Source organism: Gorilla gorilla, chromosome 3 (assembly GCF_029281585.2).
Source record: "Gorilla gorilla gorilla isolate KB3781 chromosome 3, NHGRI_mGorGor1-v2.1_pri, whole genome shotgun sequence".
Taxonomy (NCBI): Eukaryota; Metazoa; Chordata; class Mammalia; order Primates; family Hominidae; genus Gorilla; species Gorilla gorilla.
Window position 1 is genome coordinate 7,736,031 of NC_073227.2, and position 23,719 is coordinate 7,759,749.

At 43.5% G+C, this 23,719-nt stretch overlaps 1 protein-coding gene across 1 annotated transcript; it reads right to left on the reverse strand.

The window, feature by feature from the left end:
* Positions 1-2,787: 2,787 nt before the first annotated feature.
* Positions 2,788-18,116, reverse strand: LOC129533142 (SH3 domain-containing kinase-binding protein 1-like). The gene is made up of 6 exons (XM_055385080.2): positions 17,957-18,116; positions 17,338-17,447; positions 13,292-13,420; positions 9,305-9,573; positions 5,100-5,163; positions 2,788-3,842 (listed from the first exon to the last, which is right to left on the reverse strand). The coding sequence occupies exons 1-6, from the start codon at positions 18,114-18,116 to the stop codon at positions 3,801-3,803; spliced, it is 774 nt and encodes a 257-aa protein (XP_055241055.1). The 3' UTR covers positions 2,788-3,800.
* Between the last annotated feature and the right edge of the window lie 5,603 nt (positions 18,117-23,719).

Genomic DNA, 23,719 nt, shown 5'->3' on the forward strand with positions numbered 1-23,719 from the left:
AGAAAAAGGGCATAAAGTAAAACCACCATGTGGGAACCTGTACTGACTTCATGGATTCTTGTCAGTTGCACAGGCCGCCTCTGCTCCACATGTTGGGAACCAAGCCTTGGTGACCCTAGGAATAGGACTAGGAGTGACAGGAAAAGTTCATCCCCTTAAGAGACCTGGTCCCTGCCTGTCCTTACACCACTGATATTTATTTCTGGCTTGGCCGTTGTGCGCCTTCACTCGTGCTAATTTTGGGCACAGCATCTTCTTCCCTGGGTCCTAAGTGCCAAGGCTTCCCTCTGTCGGATGCCACAATCAGTCACTCTGAATGCCGGTCACCCACGCATGCGTGCTTTGTTATGGTTCTCGTTTGTACAAAATCAAAGAGGGAAGCTTTCACCAAGCCCCCTTGGTGCCAAAACATCTCGATGTTAATTTGTGCTAAAATAACTAGAGGACTAAAACCTAATCTCATACCACAAAAAGGAGAACAGGATGACCTCGAGTTACAATACAAAGGCCTTTGTGGGACCTGGGGATTATTTTTATACAGACCGTGGCGAATTTGAGCAATAAATTATACATCCTGCAGTTTTCCCATCAAGGAGCGGGTTATGAAAGGAAAGAAAACCCTGCCACTAATAAGCAAAGACACGTGTGAGGATACATACAGGATGTCCTTATGGAAGAAAACAAATTATGTACTTGAGTGTGCCACCTAGAGGACTGTGTGTGAATAAAAGTGGCTTGGCCAGGTGCGGTGGCTCATGCCTGTAATCCCAGCACTTTGGGAGGCCGAGGTGGGCAGATCACCTGAGGTCAGGAGTTCGAGACCAGCCTGGCCAACATGGCGAAACCTCGTCTCTCCTAAAAATACAAAAATTAGTTAGGCGCGGTGGCAGGCACCTGTAATCCCAGCTACTGGGGAGGCTGAGGCAGGAGAATCACTCGAGCCCAGGAGGCGGAGGTTGCAGTGAGCAGAGATCGCAACATCACACTCCAGCCTGGGTGACAGAGTGAGAGTCTGTCTCCAAAAAAAAAAAAAAAAAAAAAAAAAAAAAAAAAGTGGCTTTACACAGTTATTTGAATAATGATGACTTAAAATTTTTTACACTAAAAAAGAATTTATACCTAACTGGCATTTTCTGATTAGATATGAGTATAAAACTGAACAATTTAAAAAATAGAATTCACAGGCACAGATTTCACAGATTATTTCTGTTCACTTGGGAAAGATGGGGGAGAGGCACTATATTCCATGTCTTCTAAAGATATTTCTATAAGAGAAATCTAATTGTATAAAGTGGAGAAAAATGGTATTCCAAAAAAAAAAAATCATTCCTCTTGGACCATGACAACTTTGAACAAAAGTATTCTCACAAAATTTCATTTTAATCATCTTCTTTACAAAGCACAATACTTAAGACTTTTCTAAATACAACTTTATAAAATGAAGCAAAAAAATAATCTCCGTAGATGCCTGGTCGAGTCCATGCTGAATGCAAAATAATTTTTTTTTTTTCAAAAGTGATACTTCCAAGCTTTTCAACATTCTTGATGTGTCCATTTTGTAAAGAGTAAAGATGGTGGCAGTTTGGGTAGCGGCTCCTCCAGTTCCTTGACGCAGAATCCTCTTGCTGGGTAGCCTGAGGGGCAGCAATGAAGCTAGACATACCAACTTCTCCTTCCAGAATCACTTCTCCCTCTCCTTATACAAAGGAAGCCAATGGCCTCTATGAGGGGGAAGACATCAGCTCTCTACATTCCATGTTGCCAGTGCTCCATGAGGGTGTTCCAACCGCTCAATTTCATCAACAATCCTACTCTGTATACACATTATATAAAACTATATAATTAGGGATTTTCATAAGTAGATGAGAAATTTGAACATCAAAGAATCCAATCTGCATTCTTAGATCATTAGGTCGTGGGGAATCTCTGGAATCTTCAAGTTTAACGCAGAAATGCTTATAACTGTCAAGGGGTACATGGATATTTTACGCTACTCTTGGGAACCTGTCACTCCTGACCCCAAGCACACTGAACCCGAGGCTGCTGAAAAGGCAATATATCCAGGGATGGGAATGGAGGGTATGAGGTTTCCTTCCTTATACACTCCCTTCCCTTAATTATGCCCCCACCCAGGAAGACCAAGGTGTTTGGGCTCCTTAAATACTCGGAGGGAAATAACAGCCTCAAGTAGCAAGGATGAGCACATAGGTTAAGAGGAAGGCAGGAGGAGGGAGGGAGGAAGAGAAAGGAAGAGACATTTATTTGTAATACTATCAATGATCAATAATGTGATTTCTTGTTTTTGCATCACTTCTTCAGTATTATCAACTCTCATTCTTTGTGGCTGTGCAAATCTATTAATGTTTAGTAGTTTCACTATTAAACTCAGGAAATAGACAAAGCAGCTTTTGAGAAACACATCCAACATCTTCAGGGGCCATTAAGGGACCACCCCCTCCACCCCTACCCCTGAACAGTCTCGCAATACAGTAGGCCCCTCATTTTCAGCTAAGGATGAGAAAACAGTTACATAGTCTAAGGCTGAACTGTTCATATACTACAAAGATAAGGCGGACAGGCAAACATCAGTTTCCTTGGGAAAGAAAAAGCAACTCCATAAATGCAAGAAAGTTCCAATGGCTACACTTCAACATGACCCTCCTCCCATTCTCTTGGACCTGAGGAAGGGGTTACAAGTGAGCAAGGCAAATGACATTATGTGAATACAGTTTAAACGATAACACACACGGGTAACCCAGTGCAGGAAATAATACAACTTTCCCTCCCTTGTTTTCATTTGCATTTTACTTTTATTTATTTTTGCTTTAATAATGCATATTCTGTTCACGCAAAAGGTGCAAAGGACAGAAAGCAGGAGTTTAACTTGGCTGATGAAAAATCAAGCAGGATGACATTTCTAGTTTCATGAACAACCTAAAACTAGGAGAAATAGAAAAGTCACAGCTGGTACCACAGAGCACGCCCAACTTCACAGCTGTCTCCTCTTAGGACCTTTGGCTAGGGTGAGAGAAGCTTTGAAGACAGTGGCCTCTAGTGGACTTGGATAAGTGGCAGATTTTTTTTTTTTAATTTTTAATTTTTTTGAATCATGGTAGCTGCATCACAAAAGCTCCAATCAAGAGGGTGGTAAAAAGAAGGCACAGATCATTGCAAATACCAGACTTTCTCTTTCTCTTTTTGTAAATATACCATCATATATAAGCTAAAATTTCTCTTAGGGTGGTGGGGTTTGCTGGCAGGGAAAGGGACAGGTTGAACCTACAATTGCATATGTAATAGAATCCTAATGGGGGGACAAAGAGCGAGGCAGCTCTTAGCCTGAAGCAAAAGAAAAGGACACTCGCTTCTGACTACGTGTAGTACAAACACTAGGGAAGTCTGTGACAAAACACGATTAAAAAATCATAAAATTATAAAGCTTGTAAACGAATAATCTGAAATTACATTTTATTAATGGAAAATATCATCAAAATAGTACCACTATGGACTAAGCTGCCTGAGTTTTCATTTCGCATTGAGATCTCAGAGTAGAAAAGCCTTTAGCACAATTTTGCTCTGTGTAAGTCACAACGAGTGCCAGCCCCAGGACTAAACCCTGGGGAAGATTCTCCTCTTGGATGGAATTTGTGTTGTGCTATCAAGACTTTTGTGCTAATCTTTCAAACAGGGACATTTTGAGGCAAACCTTTAATCTTTTGGCACAAGATTATTTTGGCTGGGGCAGAAAATTTGAGTCTCGGACTCAGGATGAATAATGTGACATTTCATTGATCAAGTATTCATTTTGATTGTAGAGCTTTCTTTATGTCGTTCACTTCCATCTAGAAAGAGAAAAATAAGAATGGAACAAAGTCATAATGAATTGGCTGGTTTTATAGAAGCTGAAAGATTATCAACCTGGTGGACTGAAAGAAAACAATCAATCTGACAATTTTAAAGGTGACATGACATCTGAATAGACAATCAACAGCAATGCCAGAAGGGACATCAACACAGAACAGGCACACAGACACGAGGCACTAGGAAATGGTGCACATTTTGATTCTCAGGCTGCCAGGCTGCAAAGTTTGTCAAAAGCAGCAATAATTCCAGTTTCTTAGCCAGAGGGTAGAGCAGGCGGTCCTAACAGGCTGGGCCATCTGGCAGTGTTGGAAGGCAGCTGTGGTTGGCTCAAGGGGGTGTCTGTCAGCACCCCCAAAATGATGGCAAGCAGCTACCTATCCTTTGTTAAGCAGCATGGGTCCCCATCACCACAAGGGTGCCAACTGGATGAAAGCTAAAAGTCTACCTTCGGTCAATCAGAACTCCCACTCATTCTCTGCCATTTGGTAACAGCAGTGTTGAATCAGAGGCTACAGGGGACAGAGCTCTAACACCCTGGCAGGACAGAAATGGCCATCACTGAGAAATCAAGAGCAAATGCCCCCGAACGTGGACAGCTGTGGCCCCTGGAGCCATAGTGACCACATATAATGAGGCCTCTTGGAAATGGAGGTGGGAGAGGGGCTTTTCACAGAGATGTTTAAGATAAATTCCAGGCTGGGTGTGGTGGCTCACACCTGTAATCCCAGCACTTTGGGAGGCTGAGGCAGGCGGATCACCTGAGGTCAGGAGATCGAGACCATCCTGGCTAACACAGTGAAACCCCGTCTCTACTAAAAATACAAAAAATTAGCCAGGTGTGGTGGCACATGCCTGTAGTCCCAGCTAATCGGGAGTCTGAGGCAGGAGAATTGCTTGAACCCGGGAGGCGGAGGTTGCAGGGAGCCAAAATGGCGCCATTGCACTCCAGCCTGGGTCACAGAGTGAGACTCCGTCTCAAAAAGAAAAAAAAAAAAAAAAGATAAATTCCAAATGAGAAACCCAATTTGGGGCACATTTCCTAGTGTTTCCCTTCCCCAAGACTTCCTGGGGAAACGATATGTAGTAAGCCCATACGATTCTAAGAAGATGGTCACAGGAAATGTATCCAGATCTGCAGAGAGGTGACAATCATTTATTTTTGAAATAAAAGCCCTGACAATGTCCTGCCCCACTGAGCCTAGGACTCACGGGCAGCAGAACCCAAAGGGACGCACCTGCAACCGAAGCCGGATTTTCTTCTCTTCATCCAACTCAGACAATAACTGTTTAATCTCTCGTCTGAAAAGCAAATGGCAATGAAATTAACCAAAATCCCAGACTTCCTTCATCAGAGATCAGAAATCTCTTATTATCACTACAAAATCCATCTGATCCTTTTTTACAAAGAAACTGTGGACAAAACATCATTATTTTCTTTGCATTGTTACTGCTTAAAATTTGTTTCAGACAGTAAGGCTCACCATTATTCTGGGGCCCCTAAAATATGTAGCCAGCAACTGGTGGGTGTGGAAGTGATCTTTGAAATCCCTTAGTCCAAACTTCTCTCAAAAGGATAAGATGGGGAAACTGAGGCCCAGCGTGGTGGCCTGACTTGCCCAATTACTAGACTTCACGTAACCTGTCAGAATATGACAGGTTCATATTCTGTCATCTTCCCCATAACCATTCCTTTATTACAAAATCACTGGGCTTTAAATGTACTTATTATAATTTTTTTTTTGAGACAGGGGCTTGCTCTATTGTTCAGGCTGAAGTGCAGTGGCACGATCACAGGTCACTGCAGCCTCAACCTCCCAAACTCAAGCGATCCTCCTGCCTCAGCCTCCTGAGTAGCTAGGACTATAAGCGCACACTACCATGCCAGGCCAATTTTTAAAATTATTTTTGTAGAGATGGGGGTCTATGTTGCCCAGGCTGGTCTTGAACTCCTGGGCTCTAGCAATCCTCCTGCCTTGGCCTCCCAAAGTGCTAGGATTACAGACATGAACCACTAAGCCTGGCTCTTCTTGTAATTTTTATTGCAGATGTTTTTACCACTCCATATATATTTCCTTTATTTTATTTATTTATTTATTTATTTTCATTATTATTATTTTTTGAGATGGAGTCTCACTCTGTTGCCCAGGCTGGAGTTCAGTGGGGTGATCTCGGCTCACGGCAACCTCTGCCTCCTGGGTTCAAGCGATTCTCCTGCCTCAGCCTCCCGAGGAGCTGGGATTACAGGCACACACCACCATGCCTGGCTAATTTTTGTATTTTTAGTAGAGACGGGGTTTCATCATGTTGGCCAGGCTGGTCCCGAACCCCTCACCTCAGGTGATCAGCCCACCTCAGCCTCCCAAAGTGCTAGGATTACAGGCATAAGCCACCACACCTGGCCTATTTCCTTTATTTTCAATAGGGTTTTTAATTGCTGAAAGGTTACTGGTATGTTTTCATGGATTCTCACAAAATCCTACACAGTAAGTCCCAAAAACTTGGGGGTAAAATAATTGGAGTAACGGTATGGCAATCATGTCTTAGAGAAACTGGCATGACTTAGGATCCACGGCCTAATGCCCTTTCCAACATGAAAAATAATGAAGTGCACAGCACTAACCATCCCACAAAGTTAGGGCTCTATACTTAGGACACTGCAACCATCCAAACACTGGGCAGAGAGCTGTCCTCCATTTTCAGGTATCCAACCCTCCATTTTACATGCATATTTTTACAGACTGGATTGGAAAATCAAGAAACAAAGATGCCTGAGACACCACAGTAAAATAAGGTGGAAGTTATATTGCATTTTCTCACTTCGGATGAGCACGATGATGGTCCCTATTCTCTGGGGCAGTGTCCCAGCTCTGCTGTCAACATACTGGGTTTATATCACAACGAATATGAACCAGTTGTGATTCATTACTGTATTTATTTAAGCACACATCATGCACCCATATCTCAGTGGGTACTACTTAGGGATTAGGAAGGAAGAAGGTGAGACTCCAAGCAAATGCTCCAACCCCAGGAGACTGGCAGGCAAAGCCTCAAGCAGTCCAGCTGTGGGGAGTTAATTGGGGAAAGCAGTCCAAAGAAAGTCACTAAGTCTTGAACTAGTGAAATGAAAATGAGCGTAAGTCTATGAGGAGGAAGAAACACAGGGGAATTGACAGAGAAAAGCCAGAGAAAAGCAGGGAGGTGAGAACCAGCTTATTTGGGGATAAGGAGAGCTGGTGTGGACTTGAGTTGAAGGCTAACAGGAAACTGACATGAAGAACTAATACAAGAGACTAGTAGGGACCCACTGACCCTGGGCACGAAGGCCAGACTGACGTAGGCAGCAAAAGGCAGGCTTTGGAAGAGAGGCCACTGTGGGGTGTTGACTCAAGAGATGTTGGCCGGGGAAAGACAATTCCCACCAACTATTTGCAGGCTTCACAGTGGGGGAGAAACATGGTGTGGCAGCCCGGAAGCACAGGGCATTTCAGATGTTGCAGGCACCTCTCAGAGGGTCCAAACGGCTAAAGCCCTGAATTCAAGCCAGTCTGATGCCACGATGGTCCTGTTCAGAAGGCAATAACCAATGCTCTGGGGTATCCTGGGGCCTCTGGGATGTCCTGTCTAGGAAAGGGACACAGGTCACCTGGACGTGGATGGGGCCTTTGGGTACCCAAATGAGTAACCTCCAGAGCCAGATAGGAGCTGGGGACTTTAAGGGGTTAGAGGTAGCCTGGCTGGCCCCAGGATTCCTTCTCAAGTACCATCTGTCAGTCCTGTATATTAATCTGATGGATCTCTTCCAGGCTGGGGTAAGTCCAAGAGGCTTCAATTCCCTCCCAGCCTGAGTGGAACAGAACCCGCTTAGAGCCACATTACTCAAAGCGAATTCCATGGAACCCTCATCCTAGGATGCTCTGGAAAAAAAAGGTTCTGTGATTAAGCAGGTGTGGGACACCTTGCATATGCTATCCTCTCCATCCTCCCAATGCAAAGCGAAGGCTCTGAAGAGCCCTTCAGAAAAGAACTTAAGTTTGCTTAACCCAGTTATCCCCCCAAAGTGACCACAAAACACATTAGGGCCCTCAAGCCACGTAGAGGGAGGCAGGTGACAGGGCTTCTGCTGACCTCAGACTGGCAGAGGGCTTCATCGCTGTAAGTCTCTGGCTGCATCTCCTGTCACCACCTCAGGCACCTCCAATCCAAGGAGGCCAGTCATCTGGGGATGTGTTGACCTCACTAGGCTGCCCCGTGTGGCCAGGAATCAACATGATGTTTTCGCTGCTGGAGTAGTGTGCTCTTGGCAATCCTAAATCATCGTTCAAAATCCTACCCGGGAAATAACTCTTTGAGGTACCTCCCTTGATTCTCTCAAGAAACAGCTAACTGATCCCTAAACTCCTCGAGCCTCAGTTTACTCAGAGCAGTGCCTCCCTACTTTTTTTTTTTTTTAGACGGAGTCTCGCTCTGTCACCCATGCTGGAGTGCAGTGGCGCAATCTTGGCTCACTGCAACCTCCTCCTCCTGGGTTCAAGCAATTCTCCTGCCTCAGCCTCCCAAGTGGCTGGGATTACAGGTGCAAGCCACCACGGCCAACTAATTTTTTTGTATTTTTAGTAGAGACAGGGTTTCGCCATGTTGGCCAGGCTAGTCTCAAACTCCTGACCTCAGGTGATTCACCTGCCTTGGCCTCCCAAAGTGCTGAGATTACAGGCATGAGCCACCATGCCCATTCTCTACTTCTAATCCTCCTATGGGCTTTGTCATTGCAAACCACATCCTGGATGATAATGATGTATGATACTTATTTTTGTGTCCAGGTCTTTCTCCTCAACAAAGTGCTCCTTGAGGATTAGAGATGTGGCGAGAGTGTGTGTGCAGCCATGCAGGAAGAAAGACCCCCACTGCCCCGCCCCGCCCACTGCAGTCTCATGGTGAGAACATCTTACTCAGTGTAAAATCTTGGGCTTCAAGATTCCCTACATCTTCTTCATACATTACTTGTACCTCAATGCAGGCCAACTGCTTCATCTGGCAGCTAAGTGAAGAAATTGCCATTTTTCTGTTGCAAGAGGAAAAGCTAGCTGTTGAGCTTATTTAAGAAGTGGTTCATGTACATACTGTATTTTATGGGGGATTTAAATGCTTTTCTTCTTAGCAGCCTGCTGAGAGCATCAGTCCCTGCAATGGACTCATCCCTCTATGCCCCATGGCCAGCCCGTGCCCTTCCTGCACACAGTAAGTCCAGCAAAAACATGCAGCAAAATTTAGGTATAAATTAAGACTCTCGGGGTCTACACGCACTCCCACCATTGCTGCCACCATCACCGGGGAGACCAGGCCCGCCCTCCAAGGCAGGCTGGGATCCATGCTTTCAGAACTAGGTGCTGGCCTGGCAGAGAGCAACCTGGGTGACGGCCCCCAAGAGTCCCCAGGCACTCACTTCTGCTGGTCCTTCATGGTCTCGATGATGCTCCTCAGCTCGCGGACCTGTGTCCTTAGCTCCTCCACGGCCGCCTGGCTGCTGGCCGCAGGCTCCATCTTTGGTTTTCCTTCCGTGTCGAACAGAGACGGGGAGTTGGCTCTGTGTCCAGCTGTTCCCAAAGAGGATGACAGGGGGGAGGGCGTCGCTGAGGACAGAGGGGCTGGCCCACCGCCACCTGCTGCCATGGTCCCTGGCTTGGGCGGCAGGGATGCTTTGTTGTCAGACACCTGTGACGAGGGAAGGCAGGGAGGGTTCAGGGCCGGGGATTTGTGTGCTGCATCTTTGTCCTGGTTAGTCAAACTCTCCGTTAACACCACTGTCCCCGCCTCTCTCCACACACTCCATTCACTTGTTCCTTCATCCACAAGCCACCAAGGGCCTGCTTGGTACAGGCATTTCCCCCTTACTCACATGCTGCCTTCTATGTATTTTAAATGTGACCTTCTTTCTGGACAGAGAGTTTCCGACTGGTTCAATATACACATTGAGATGCCCAACTACTTGCCAGGCACCACAAACTCTGAAGTGAACAAGACATGCCTTAATAGGCATTCTCCTGGTCTCCAGGGAGCTCAGAACCCAGTGGGGCGCAGACAGACAGACAGACCAACGCACTGAGATGGGGGGACGACTGCATAGAGGGAGGTGAGCATACAGAGCTCCAGAAACACAGAAAAGGGGCCAGCCATCCAGACGGGCAGGCATCGCAAGCAGGTGCTGACAGTCCCGTCTTGGAGGAGGACCAAGAAGTAGCCAGAGGAAAGGAGGGGCGCTTAGAGAAAGAAGCTGCAGCGGGAGGGAACACGCCAGGCAAAGGTCTAGAGACCGCAGAGAAAAATGCATTGGTGGAAAGTACTGCTAGACCGTCAAAGGGGGCAAGAGAGGGCCTTGGGGGCAGAGCTAAGGCTGGGAAGTACAAGCGGCTAGGTGAAAGGGTGAGAGGAGGGCACACGGTGCTGAGGACCATGCTGGCTGCAGAAAGGCTGAAGGGTTGGCAGATGTGGAGCTGGAGAGAACTGCTGGGAGAGTCTTACACAACGTAAGCTAGAAGCGGTCAGGGTTGGACCCAGGCAGTGGCTAGGAGGATAGACACAAGACAACTTTGAGTGATGTGGCAAAGGCAAGCACAGCCGACATAGAGCACCAGGCATTGTTCCCAGTGCTGGGGGCAGGAGTGGGCCAGGAGGATGGAGACCCTGCCCTCATGAAACAGACGCCTTGTGAGCAGGGAGATGTGGTCCTGGACAGGATGCAGAGGGTGGAGGAGGAAGGACAGATCAGGGACCACGGGTGTGGTGCACACACCAGGCATCGAGATTGTACCTTTCATGGGAGAAACAGCAGATTGAAGAATCAGATAATGATTTCCGTTTTTGACACATTGGATTTTAGGAGCCCTCAGTGACTGGGAAAGAGGGGAGGAAGAGGGGATGAAGCAGAAGACAGGCCTGGAGGAGAGTCCAGAAGGAAAGAAGTGGTTGCATGCGTGGGTGAAGGGTGCTGAGAGGAAAACTGGGTGGAGTCCACTTGGTGGAGCCAGGGAGACAGAAAGCTGCCCCTGGCAGATGAGCACCTGGATGGGAGGTGAAGGTGTGGCCTGCAAGTTTAGGACTCTCTTTCCAGAAACTTGGTTAAGGCAGGAAGATGGGAGAGAGGGAGCATGCTCATGCGGAAGCTTCAGGGGGAGGTGGGATCAGGGAAGGGCTCTGTTCACTTTCCAGGACTGGGGAGACCCTAAGCTGCACGATACGCTGAGAGAAAGAGCCAGCGAAGGGCCAGGCTGAAGATGGAGGAGACTGGCGGGGGAGGCCTGATGGAGAAGTGTCCTGAGGAGGCCAGGAGGGCCGAGGAAGAAGGACAGTCATGGGCGAGAGAGAAGAGGGGTGCCCAGTAGGCCCCTGGGGGAGAAGGCACCAACAAGGGAGCTGGGAGGCAGGTGGCGAGGAGGGAAAAGAGTGGGACAGGATGTTGGGAGGCGGGGGCGATGAGCAGCAGGGCAGAAGTAGAGGCTGGTGGTGAAGCTTGGCAACGCGGCCGTGAGACTCCCTCCAGCAGCAGGTACCCAGCAGGCTACCCCAGCGCAGGAGCCAAAAGGGGCTTGGCTGGCATGGCGAGGAGGCAGAGTCTGGATTCAGGCTGTGCTAGAGGGAGAGACTGGGCAGAGAAAGCCAAAAGCAGATGGGCCATCATTCCCAGCCTCTCTGCTCGCCTTTTTTCTGCCAAGTTACCATTGAGGAAAAGTGCTCTCTGCTGCCAGGAATAGCGCTCCGCCAGCCTGTGCATTATCATTAGTAGGAGTCAGAGTAAGAGGGAAGAGGAACTGACGTTTCTGGAGCAATGATCACATGCCGGACACCGGCTAGACAATTTGAGCAACGATCGGTTGGCACAAGCATTTTACCAAGCAGAAAACTGAGGCTTAGAGAAGTGGCTGAGTAGTTCCCCAAGACTCATAGGTAATAACTGGCAGAACAGGGGATCAATTCCCTATCAACTGGATCCCTCAAGTCCAGCACTGCGACTGTGGCTGCCTCAGTCTGAAGATTCGCACTCTCCTGTCCTCTCCTTTGCTTGTCACCTATTCCTGGGCTTATGCCTTTTCCTGTTGCCCATCCTGCATCCTTGCGGACCTCCCATACTCCTGTGACCCACCAATGCCTTTGCACTGACTGACTTCCAGACACTTCTTGAATCAATGCTTCTCTTGGCATTTCCTATATGACACGCTCTCCCGGCCCATTTCGGCTACTTAAAGCCCTCACAGAGTATAGGCCACCGCCCTCCTTGATCAAATTAGTTCAAGTGGAATTTCTAGAAGCACTGAAGAGCACAACATGACAACTCCGGGGAAGTGAAATAGGCTAATGGGATACAACTGTGTAAATCAGAACCACGAAAACCCACTGTCCACCAGTAGATGTCACTGTAGAGACACCCCAGGGATGTCAAATGAAACTATACCTACGGTCACCAGAAAAAACGGGTCTAAATGCAATTTCTGCAGATGGAATCCTTTTATAAAGAAAGAATGCTTCGGTTTTTGAATAATTACAACTGATCTGTTGTATAGGATCACGTTTTGCTTACTGTATCAGATTTTTCAGAAAATCTATACATGTAAATTCTTAAATCTATGGAGAAGGAAAATTCCACGGTAACCTTTGATTTCTTTGTGCTATTCCTGCTTCAAGTGACTATAGTTTTCTGCTTTTAGACAGAAAGAAGTTGCTAATATTCAGAGAAAATAATTCCAATTGACTTGGTTTTCTTAGTGGGAGAAAATGGAATTTTAAAATCTTGGTTCGTATTCACAGGAAGAAAATTTGCACAAGATGCTCCTCAAAAGTTACATGCAGTAGCTAAAAGTTAAATGTCTTCCTTGTTTCTCATAAACTAATAAAGTATCTGTACTATTCTCTGGGCATGGAATAAAATTAAAGTGTTTTTAGACTATAAATTTATCATAGAATGTGACTCCAAATCAATTTTCTTTAAGAGACCACATTAGTTATTTATATTTATGATCTTCCAACTATAATTTGTGACCAGCTTTGAACATAAAAGACAAGATCTGTGGGCAGAGGGCACAGCATTTAATATACTTAATGTCTTCTCTCTAGATGCCTCAAGGCTTTTTAAATTGTTCTGGTTGTGGTGATGGTGGTAGTGTGTGAAGGTATTTGTGAATGTGTGTGTGATGGTATGAAGAGGAGATCAAACCACAAGAGAACAACATGGGAAATAAACAACTGAACTTGTATCTCAGGGATTCTGCCTAGTTTCAGAGACTGCAACATGCCTTGGGGATTTTGATGAGTAACAGAATCGCTGTCACTGAAGAATGACAAACACCTGCACTGTTTGTGTATCTTTGTTTGGTTTATAACCCATCATTAGCACATGCATGAAATGACAGGGACACCCTCGCCATGGCTGGTGACTCACTTGGGATATGGTAACAGTCTTGGAAGTTTTCTTTGACGCATCCACTCCTCTGTGCGTAAGTGAAATGTGTTCCTCCTTATCCTCTTCGGGACATGGGGAGTCGAAGATATCAGGGCTTGAAAGGGATGACTGATAAAGCCAAAAGAAAATGCTTTTGTCAGAATTACACCTTAGCTGACACCACTTTCGTTAATATAATGCTGTATGCTTTCCAAAGCACTTGACACTGCTATTTTGTCTTCTCACGATAACCCTGTGAGGCAAAAAAGTGTGCTGTTATCCACGCGCTCAAGTCACATAGCTGATTAGTGGCAGAACTGCGACTAAGAAGCAAGGTTTCCTAAACCAGGGATCTTGCCACTGATGTCCATCAATCACTTCATCCTTGCAAGCATCCATCGTCCATCCTTTCCTGCTCCTTCCTCTAAACATTTGCTACCATGTGCCAAGCAGTGAGCTTGTACTGCAGACTTAGTGACATGCCGCACAGGATGCCTGCCCTCACAGGGCTGACAGTCTACCAGGGAAGAACACACAGGTCAACAAGAGGCTGCTCTAATCTGCCTCTCCTCCATTCCCTCCTCTTCCTTTTCCTTGACCTTTTCCATGATCACTAAATCTGCTGCATACGGAAGTGCCCTAAAGGATGTGTCTGAGAGAAAACCATTTCCAGGGATAAGGGCTCACCAGGCTTGTGGTCCAGTGACCAGTGTTTCCTCAGCTTGAGAGCACAGCCCTGCTCGCTAGTGCAACAAGCTCATATCTCCTTTCGTACCTGCTGCTAAATCTCTGCCCTCATTATTGCTGACAGTCAACATTCATTTTGGAGTCTGTATTGCTATAGTATATTTACAGAATGGCAGCATCTTTTGGTAAAATATAGGACGACACCCCTGTTCTTTCTGCCTCACTGTGAAGATCACTATAAAGATAAAAAAGCCAGATGAGGCCAGATGCAGTGGCTCATGACCGTAATCCCAACACGGGGATTATGAGGCGGGAGGATCTCTTGAGCCCAGGAATTTGGGACCAGCCTGGGCAACATGGCGAAACTCCATCTCTACGAAAAATACAAAAATTAGCCAGGCATGGTGGTGTGCACCTGGAGTCCCAGCTACTCGGGAGGCTGAGGTGGAAGGATCACTTGAGCCCCGGAGGTCGAGGGTGCAGTGAGCCATTGACATTGCACCACTGCACTCCAGCCTGGACAAAAGAGTGGGGACCCTGTCTGGAAAAAAAAAAAAAAATTCTGGACCAATTCACTGGAATTCACTTGGTCACTGATGATCACTGGGCTAGAATTTCCCTATTTTGGAACAAAGCAAATTAAAATAAGAGTTCCTATAGCAAGGAATCCTTTATAATGAAGAATCTTCCACAGATCTCTTTCAGCAAGCTCATCTTCAGCTTCATCTCTATGCTTTCTACCCTGGTGGTAGAAAAACAGTCCCATTTAAAGTCACCACTTGGCGTCATTATAGAAAAATTACACCCAAAAATATAGTATGTTTTCTTCTGTTTACTTAAGGCAGAAACCTAATGCATTTTAGGGAATTTTTAAGCAAATTTTTCAATTTAACAGGTTTTATTTGTTAACCTTCATTTAATCTGAAAATCCAATTACCTAGAATAACGTTTCCCCCACCACCAAGCCTTCTTATTAATCTAGGCTTAACTGCTTAGCCACCATACCATGCCTGAATCCTTTCATTTTGAGATTTTATTCAAAAAGCAAGTTCCCTCCATTACAACCTAGGGTTCATGAGCTGCCAATCAAAGCTTGCTCTTTGAGTCCTATAAACATAAAGAACTTCAGCTAGGGTCAGAGGCCCCAGGCTGGGGAATCATGACTGGTGCATTTCCTCCATCATTTCCCCCAGTGACCTTTGAGGAATACGCCCATATCCACTAAGCCTCCACTTGCCTATGAAAAATCCACAGGTGCTAACTGAAGAAGAGTAAATAGGAATTCAATGTACACATCCAAGTAGGGATGAATGGGAATGAAGAGAATATAATATTTATACTTTAAAGCACAAATATATCCTTTTGTTTTAAGTCTGCAAATGAAATCACTTCATATAAAATGCCAAACTTCGAGTCATTGTGCCGTAAGCTTCCTGCAGGCAGTGACCATGTGCTTTTCATTCCAGTTGTATCTTTGGTACCTGGCACAGTGCCGAGCCCATAGGGGATAGATGTCTATAAAGAGTTGTTGAATGAATGAACAACTGTGTAGTCCGAAGGCAGTGAAGATGATATGTCCTCACCACATCCCCCAAATACATACGAACTCTCAGGCATGGGATGTATGGACCAAAGGTGGGACAAGAGATGGTAATTTAAACCTTTCTGTAATTCTGGAAGTCACAAGGCTCTCTAGACCTTGAAAAGTTGGGAAGAATTTGGAAGGAAGACAAAAATGATCAAGGATTTACAGAGAAGATGGAGGAGGTAGGATTGAAAAACAAAATATAGAGATACTAAGAACCAACTAAACAGGTCGTGGGTATAAGAGGGGTGTTGGGGTGGGGTGTGAAGAGGTGAGAGGGAGAAGGGAAAGAAGGTGGTGTTGACAGAGAAGTCTGTATAACAATAAAAAAGTCAGCTACTTTTAAAAGTGTTTCACCCAAAAAGTTGTCAATGCAGTTAGGTTTTTCATACTAAGAGGAAAAATAGGATGACTCAAACCATACTTCCATACTCTAGATATGAGAGAAGAGGTTCCAAGGAAGTGACATTCTTTTTCTTCTAAATGATGACACCTTAGGTGGGATCAGTGATGACATGAAAATAGGAAGTGTCCTGGGAAACCTGCAAAAGGTTAATTCCTTGGTTTATCTGGGTAGAGGTTATAAGGACTTAGACTCACTGGAACAAGGCAATGTGCTATATGGAAATAAATAGAGAGAGAGAGAGAGAGAGAGAGAGAGAGAGATCGAACTTACACACAAACACAACTTGTGGAAGGTGAGCTTGGAGGGGACAGAACAACCTGTGGCAAAAGCAAAGCATACATTTCCCTTTGACCCACTTCCAGAAAATTTTTACCCAAGTCAATAATTTTAGAGCAGCATCAAGATTTTTCTGCAGTGGCATTCATTTGAGTGTTGTTTATAATGAGGAACTGGAAACAACATAAATGCCCAATAACAATACATTGGCTAAACGCTCACATACTCATAGGTTAGAAAAATGGGCAGCCATGAAATGTGATGTCAGGGAAGAATGTGTCATGACTGGGGAGAAAGGCACACAACAGAAGAGGAGAAAAGCAAGTTTCACAACGATGCGTACTACGTAATCCTATCTGTGAAGAAATAATTTTATATATACAAATAATTTTTTTTTAAAAAGCTAAGGCTGTATAACAAAAAGTTAACGGTTCTTTGCACTGGGGAGCAGGATTACAGATCACTTTCTTCTTTACACATTTTGTAGTTCAAATTTGGTACAATAAACGTGTAATAGGTTTGCAATAAAAAGTCATTCAAAACGACCCAAACAAAAATCTTCTATGGGTTATCCTGAGTGTTCCAATCAGTCTCTCCTTCATCACCAGGTGCCTCATATGTTTGAAAACAATCTCCTGAAGGCCTGTGTGGTATTCTGTGGAGGGGCACAGGCAACGGGGATTTGAGAGAGAAAGGTTCGGCTGCTGCCTGGCGCTATATAGGAGCAGATCTTTATTTAGTAAAGTTTTGTTTTGTTTACACACCAAACCAGCCTCATTCTCCTCTCCCCACCCATAAAAAGTGATTTTTTTTCTTACCCATTTCATTTCAGGTTCAAATAAGAATCAGTCTGGAAGGAAAGAAAAGGAAAGTGGGAATACGGAGCACCTACCTTGCTGGCAGAAACACAAAGAACAAATAGAAAGAAATGCCGCTCAAGTCAAGAAGACTGAAATCACTTTTGGTTGGCAGTGTATCTCATGGCCTCCCTCTCCCAGGGTGTCCACAAATCGGCTTAGCTAGAGTTTCTAATCTGTCCTGCTTTTCCGCTGTAGAGAAGTAAGGGGACATACAGTTTGAGGAGACACTTACAGATGTGAGGGACTGGGACGGAGGCCGCCTCCCTGTAGCTTTTGGTCTGCTTGTGGTCGGATGACTGAGTTTCTCAGTAGATGATACCACGGAGTCAAAACCTTCTAAGTCTAAAACAAAAGTAAAACAGTTTTAAGAGCCAAAATAGGAGCAAAGACTCTTATGATATGTCATAAGCACCTCTCTTCCTCAATAATAATACTTTCTGTCTGGATTACACTTCATCTTTTACAAAGGCTGTTTACGTCCTTTGGTCGTTCAATAAACAGGATTCAAACTGAATGGAATAATCATGTCCTTCTTAGTTTAACAAGCTATTGCATGGAAGAGAGAGAAACAGGATTTTTCTTTTTCCCTTCTACAGCTATATCCATAAATCTTTAAAAAGCTACAGAAAGAGGATTAGAGGAAGAATCCTCTTTTTTCCACAAATCCAAGTCCATTTTAGTAGACAGAACACTCTGGCAGTCTCGACACAAAAGGCAGTTATTACAAGGTACAACAGCCACAAGCGAGTGGATGCCGGTCATTGATTCCAAAAGACAAGAAGAGATGGCAGTCCTGCTCCTCTGCACTTGTGACTGGTCTAGAGGCAGCTATGTAGTCCAATTTGAGTTACTGAGCAATATAGGGCAGTATACTGAGAGCCTGTGGGAAACAGATTTTTCTCTCTGTCCAGAGAGAGGCAAGTGAGAAGGCCTTTTGTGCTGCTGTTCCTCTTCTTTCCTGCTTGGGATGCTACTGTGTAAGGACAGGATGTCTGGAGCTGTGGCAGCCATCTGGTGACCATGTGGCCATCTAGTCACAGGATGGCAAGGCAGAAAAATGGAAAATGTTAACTGACAACCCCGATGGGTTGCAACCCTGGGATGATCTAGTGCCCAGACTTCTTGCCATGTGAAATTAACAAACGCCTGTTATTTCAGCCAGTTTTAATCAGATATTCTTTATTTGAAGCTAAAAACATCCTAACTGCCATAACTGCAGCTATACTGGTCCAGGACAGAGAAGTTAAAAAAAATGATGTGCATTTCCCCTCACTTTATTTTGGGGATAATTCTTTTGCTGATGGTTATAATAAGTGATCTGGCTGTATGACAGCTTTATTCTATTAATGAACAGGCAGGTGTTATCTGCAAACTATTTTCTTTAGTAGAAGATGCAAAATCAAGCACAAGTCACTGGTCAGGAGAAGCCATTAAATTACACCTGGGATTATATTAAGTGACATTATCCTAGCACCTGATGATAACTCCTCTTATCAGGGCAAGGCAGGTATAATGAAAGGTTAACCATCCGCAGAGATGGCACAAAGGAAAACATCAGTGGTGCTCTGAAGCCAAGAGGGAGCCCATCAGCATCCAGTACCTGAATGAGGCTCATAAACACCCATCTCTCTAGCTGGGCTCAGCAGGGTGCCAGGAGGGCCCTGGCCAGGGGAGGGCAAAGATTCCCCCTGCTAGAATGTGCTTCTCCAGTCCTGGCTCACTAAGCTGACCCCTCTCAGGGGCCTTCCCTTTAAGAGAAACTTATTATTATTTTTTCTTTCTTTCTTTTCTTCCCCTCCCTCCCTCTTTTTTTTTTTTTTTTTTTTTGACAGGGTCTTGCTCTGTCTCCCAGGCTGGAGGGCAGTGGCACAATCTTGGCTCACTGTAGCCTCAACCTCCTGGACTCAGGTGATTGTTCCATCTCAGCCTCCCTACAGGCACGCAACACCATACCTGGCTAATTTTTGTAGAAACGGGGTTTTGACATGTTGCCCAGGCTGGAGAAACTTATTTTCTTAAAAGGTTCTCCTCCAGACTCTACCCTGGGACTCTCCTCTACTGAGTCCATGTTGTCTAAAATGAAAATTCCCCATTACACACTTGGATGGATGCAAAAAGCCACCATCTGACATGAACAACCCCCCCAATTCATCTTTTTAAATCACTTTCCCCTGATGATAAATGTAATACATGATGAGCGTATAATTTTTAAAAAACAAAACACGAAATTGTAACAACGAAAGAAAGTCAGCTATAATCTTACCACTTCAAGACAAGCACTGTTAGTATTTTGGTATATTCTCCTCCAGGCTTCTTTTCCTGTAGATAGTATAGCTCATACTATATGTAATATTGCATTCTGCTTATTTCCCTTAACCGGATATGCCCTGTCTCTAAAAATTCTTTGTAAATGTTTTAATTGTTGTTGCACTGCAATTAATCAACCCCATTTGTTGGATAGCTAGTTTCCAAATCATTTCCCCCTCCTATGGTTTACGGTTTTGGAAGAGCGCCGCACAAATATCCTTGCATGTACTCTACACATAATGAGTTTAGCAGCTTATCCGTGCAGATCTCCAACTGTTCTGGAAGAAGGAAATAAGGCCCAGGACAGGGAGGTTTGTTGGGGGCCGGGCGGGGTGCTGGTTGGGGAGGACAGAGGCATAACGAGGGGCAGAGGAAGGCTCGGGGAGAGGAGAGAGGACAAAAACGCAAGAAGCAGATGCTGACTGGCAGCCAGTGAAGGAGATGGAAGAGGGGGCTGTTAAAATTTCCAGCAAACAGGCAGCTGCCAACGGCCTTGGCTGGTAGCTACCAGGGGCAGAGCTGGACAAAGCTATATCATGGCTCTGTCCAGGAAACTAAAACAAGCTCAGGAGCAAAAACTGAACAGGATGAAGTGACTAAAGAACAACGAAAGGCTAATTAACACTGCTTCTCCAACTCAGCTGCACAGAGGAATCACCTGGACAATTTAAAAAAACAAAACACCACTGCATCCCAGGAACTGACTCACCCCATCTAGGGTGCATCCTGGGCACAAGCAGATGTCAATCTCCCCAGGGGATGTGAACATGCGGCAAAAGCTGAGAAGCACTGCTCTAGAAGAGGCTGGGGGCTGAGGGGAGGGAAGGGAGTGAGGATTTGGCCAAGCGGAGGAGTGGAGAGGCCACCAAGTGACTGAAGGGTGTTCCAGGGCCCAGTGAATAGAGAGCCTGCCTGGGCTCTCTAACAGTGGGTCCTCCCATGCTGGGCTGAGGAGCGCTGGCCCGATTTGGAGGGCCACAGAGGTGCTGGAGCAGTTGACGAAAATGGTGGCCAAAGGCTCGAATGATTGGTGGCAGGTCAGACACACTGCAGCTGGAGCCAGGAAGAGGCCCGAGATGTTACCCAGCATAACAGTGGGGTGGGAGAGGAATGCAGGGAGCCAGGGGAGGGGATGGGACAGCTTTGGGCCCCTCTTAGGATGGACTTGGTAAGTCCACTTGTGTGCAGGGGTGGACAAGTTCACACCGGGAAACTTCTGCCAGGACTCCAGGGAGGATTCCATCTTTGCCATCCCCCGACCCTCCTGGGCCCACTGAATTAAGTCCACCGGGCAGTTTAGGATTTCAGAATGTGTGAGGTGGCAGTCTGTAATGAGTTATACTTTTAAAACAACCCAGAAGTGTGATGTCTGTCTCCCGCACTTAGGCTGTGAGCCCCAGGAGGGCAGGAACTCATCCTTGTGCTCTCAAAGTCTAGAATGTTCCTAGGGAAAACATGCTGGTTCCTCTGTCAATAAAGGAACAAGCGAACAAATGAACAAACTATCTCAAGAAAAAAACCAGGAATGTAGCTTATAGAAGTGGCTCCTAGCGGGATGTGAGTAGCTTCAAGGCTGAAGAAGCATTCTCTGCTATGGATGCAGAGAAGGCGGAATGGCCCATTCTGTTTTACTGGTTGAGGTTTGCACTAAGAAGACCTATGCACAGTGAAGCCTGGCCACACTTACCAAGAGTCTCCAGGACATATGGCAGAGAAGACTGCTCTATTTCTGTCACTCATGAGTAAGAGGAAGGTCCGAATACCTCAGGGGAAGCCACTCTTAACCTCTTAATGCATATATATATTATATATATTATATATTAAAATATAATATATTAAATATTATATTTAATATTTAAATATAATATCTAATTTAATATTTAATATTAAGTGAGTAGGGATGCACCCAACCCAGGTCTTAGGGTGCAGTCTGGCTTCTTGGAAGAGGCCTCAGTTGTGGCACTGAAGGAATTAGTCAGGAGAGGAAGCCCTGAAGGGACATACTCAGATGGGGACTGTACACCTCTCTGGTGGCAGCATCTGAATGGTAAGGGGCTTGAAGTGAGAAATCTATTAACAGTGGTTCCAGGCAAGAAATTCAGCGGCCTTAATAATCTGAGACAGGGTGTGGAGGAGAAGAGATGGCTTCCAGAGATATTGGGAGGTAGCGACATTGCCAGGTTTTAGCTGTAAGCAAACTTATATCCTAAAGCTCTGTTTAAAGTGCACAGCAACATGCTATAATGAATGCAGAGAACCATTTAGGAGCTCCCAAAGAACTCTGCTACTCAGAATCCCTACTCAGCTTAATATTAAAATATAATATATATCAAAATATAATATATATTACATTAAGATATAATATATATTACATTAAAATATAATATATATTATATTAAAATATAATATTATCTATTATATTAAAATATATTATCTAGTATATTAATATATTATATATTATATATTATATAATATATATAATATATTATATATATAATATTAAAATATAATATATTATATATAATATATATTATATATAATATATTATATTAAAATATATTATATATTATATTAAAATATATTATATATTATATTAAAATATATTATATATTATATTAAAATATATTATATATTATATTAAAATATAATATATTATAATATGTTTTTTAAACATATATTTTAATATATAATATATTTAATATATTATAATATATTATATTCATATATTATATATATTATATTAATATTATATATATTATATTAATATATTATATATTATATTAATATATTATATAAATATATTATATATTATATAATATATTAATATATTATATAATATATATTAATATATTATATAATATATTATATAATATATTAATATATATTATATAATATATAATATATTATATAATATATAATATATTAATATATCATATAATATATTAATATATCATATAATATATTAATATATCATATGATATATTAATATATATTATATAATATATATTATATTAATATATCATATATATGGTATAAATATATCATATATAGGGTATAAATATATCATATATAGGGTATAAATATATCATCATATATAGGGTATAAATATATCATCATATATAGGGTATAAATATATCATCATATATAGGGTATAAATATATCATCATATATAGGGTATAAATATATCATCATATATGGGGTATAAATATATCATCATATATGGGGCATAAATATATCATCATATATGGGGCATAAATATATCATCATATATGGGGTATAAATATATCATCATCTATGGGGTATTAATATATCATCATATATGGGGTATTAATATATCATATATAGGGTATTAATATATCATATATATGGTATTAATATATCTTATATGATATTAATATATCATATATGTGGTAATATATCATATATGGTATTAATATATCATATATTATATTAATATATCATATATTATATTAATATATCATATATTATATTAATATATCATATATTATATTAATATATCATATATTAATATAATATAATATATATATATTTTTGAGACAGAGTCTTGCTCTGTCCCTCAGTCTGCAGTGCAGTGATACAATCGCGGCTCACTGCAACCTCTGCCTCCTGGGTTCAAGCAATTCTCCTGCCTCAGCCTCCCGAGGAGCTTGGATTACAGGCACGCGCCACCACACCTGGCTAATTTTTGTATTTTTAGTAGAGACGGGGTTTCACCATGTTGGCCGGGCTGGTCTCAAACTCCTGACCTCAGGTGATCCACCCACCTCGGCCTCCCAAAGTGCTGGGATTACAGGCGTGAACCACTACACCCAGCTTAATGCACATTTCTGCTAAGTTTAACTTTGTATAGTTTTAGTTTGGAAAGAGCACTTTTTGGAAACAGCTACCAAACCAAACTGCCATACAGAAAAAAAAAGTATCAAATTTCAGATTGCTTGCTGAAAAGGGAACCTCAGGTTACCCTGGCATTTTTCCATAGACCATGAACTGTAATGCATTTCTGCTTTCCGACAGTGAAGGGGAGAAATTCTCCAATACTGTCACATCACTTTTCAGAGGCACAGAGCACATGCTTCATGGCTGTGGCCATAGTAGCTGCGATTAAGGCAGAATTTCCATGACTAACCCATTGTGGTGTGGAGAAAATGTCCCAATTTTCATGGTCGTTTTGAAATGAATCAAGCTGAAACTTGATATGAGCTTTCTCGGCCTGGCTGGGAATTTTTCCTCTTAAGAGAAAAAGGTTTTAATGCCCATAAGTCAGTCCAAAACTATTGAACTGGCAA

What these genes read in the sequence shown, in the direction of transcription:
- LOC129533142 (XM_055385080.2), bottom strand. Translation starts at nt 18,116, where the DNA reads ATGGCTGCCACAGCTCCAGACATCCTGTCCTTACACAGTAGCATCCCA. An exon ending in ATACTGCCCTATATTGCTCA is followed by an intron (nt 17,448 to 17,956) that starts GTAACTCAAATT and finishes CTTTTGTTTTAG; the next exon opens with ACTTAGAAGGTTTTGACTCC. An exon ending in CGTCCCAGTCCCTCACATCT is followed by an intron (nt 13,421 to 17,337) that starts GTAAGTGTCTCC and finishes TGGCTTTATCAG; the next exon opens with TCATCCCTTTCAAGCCCTGA.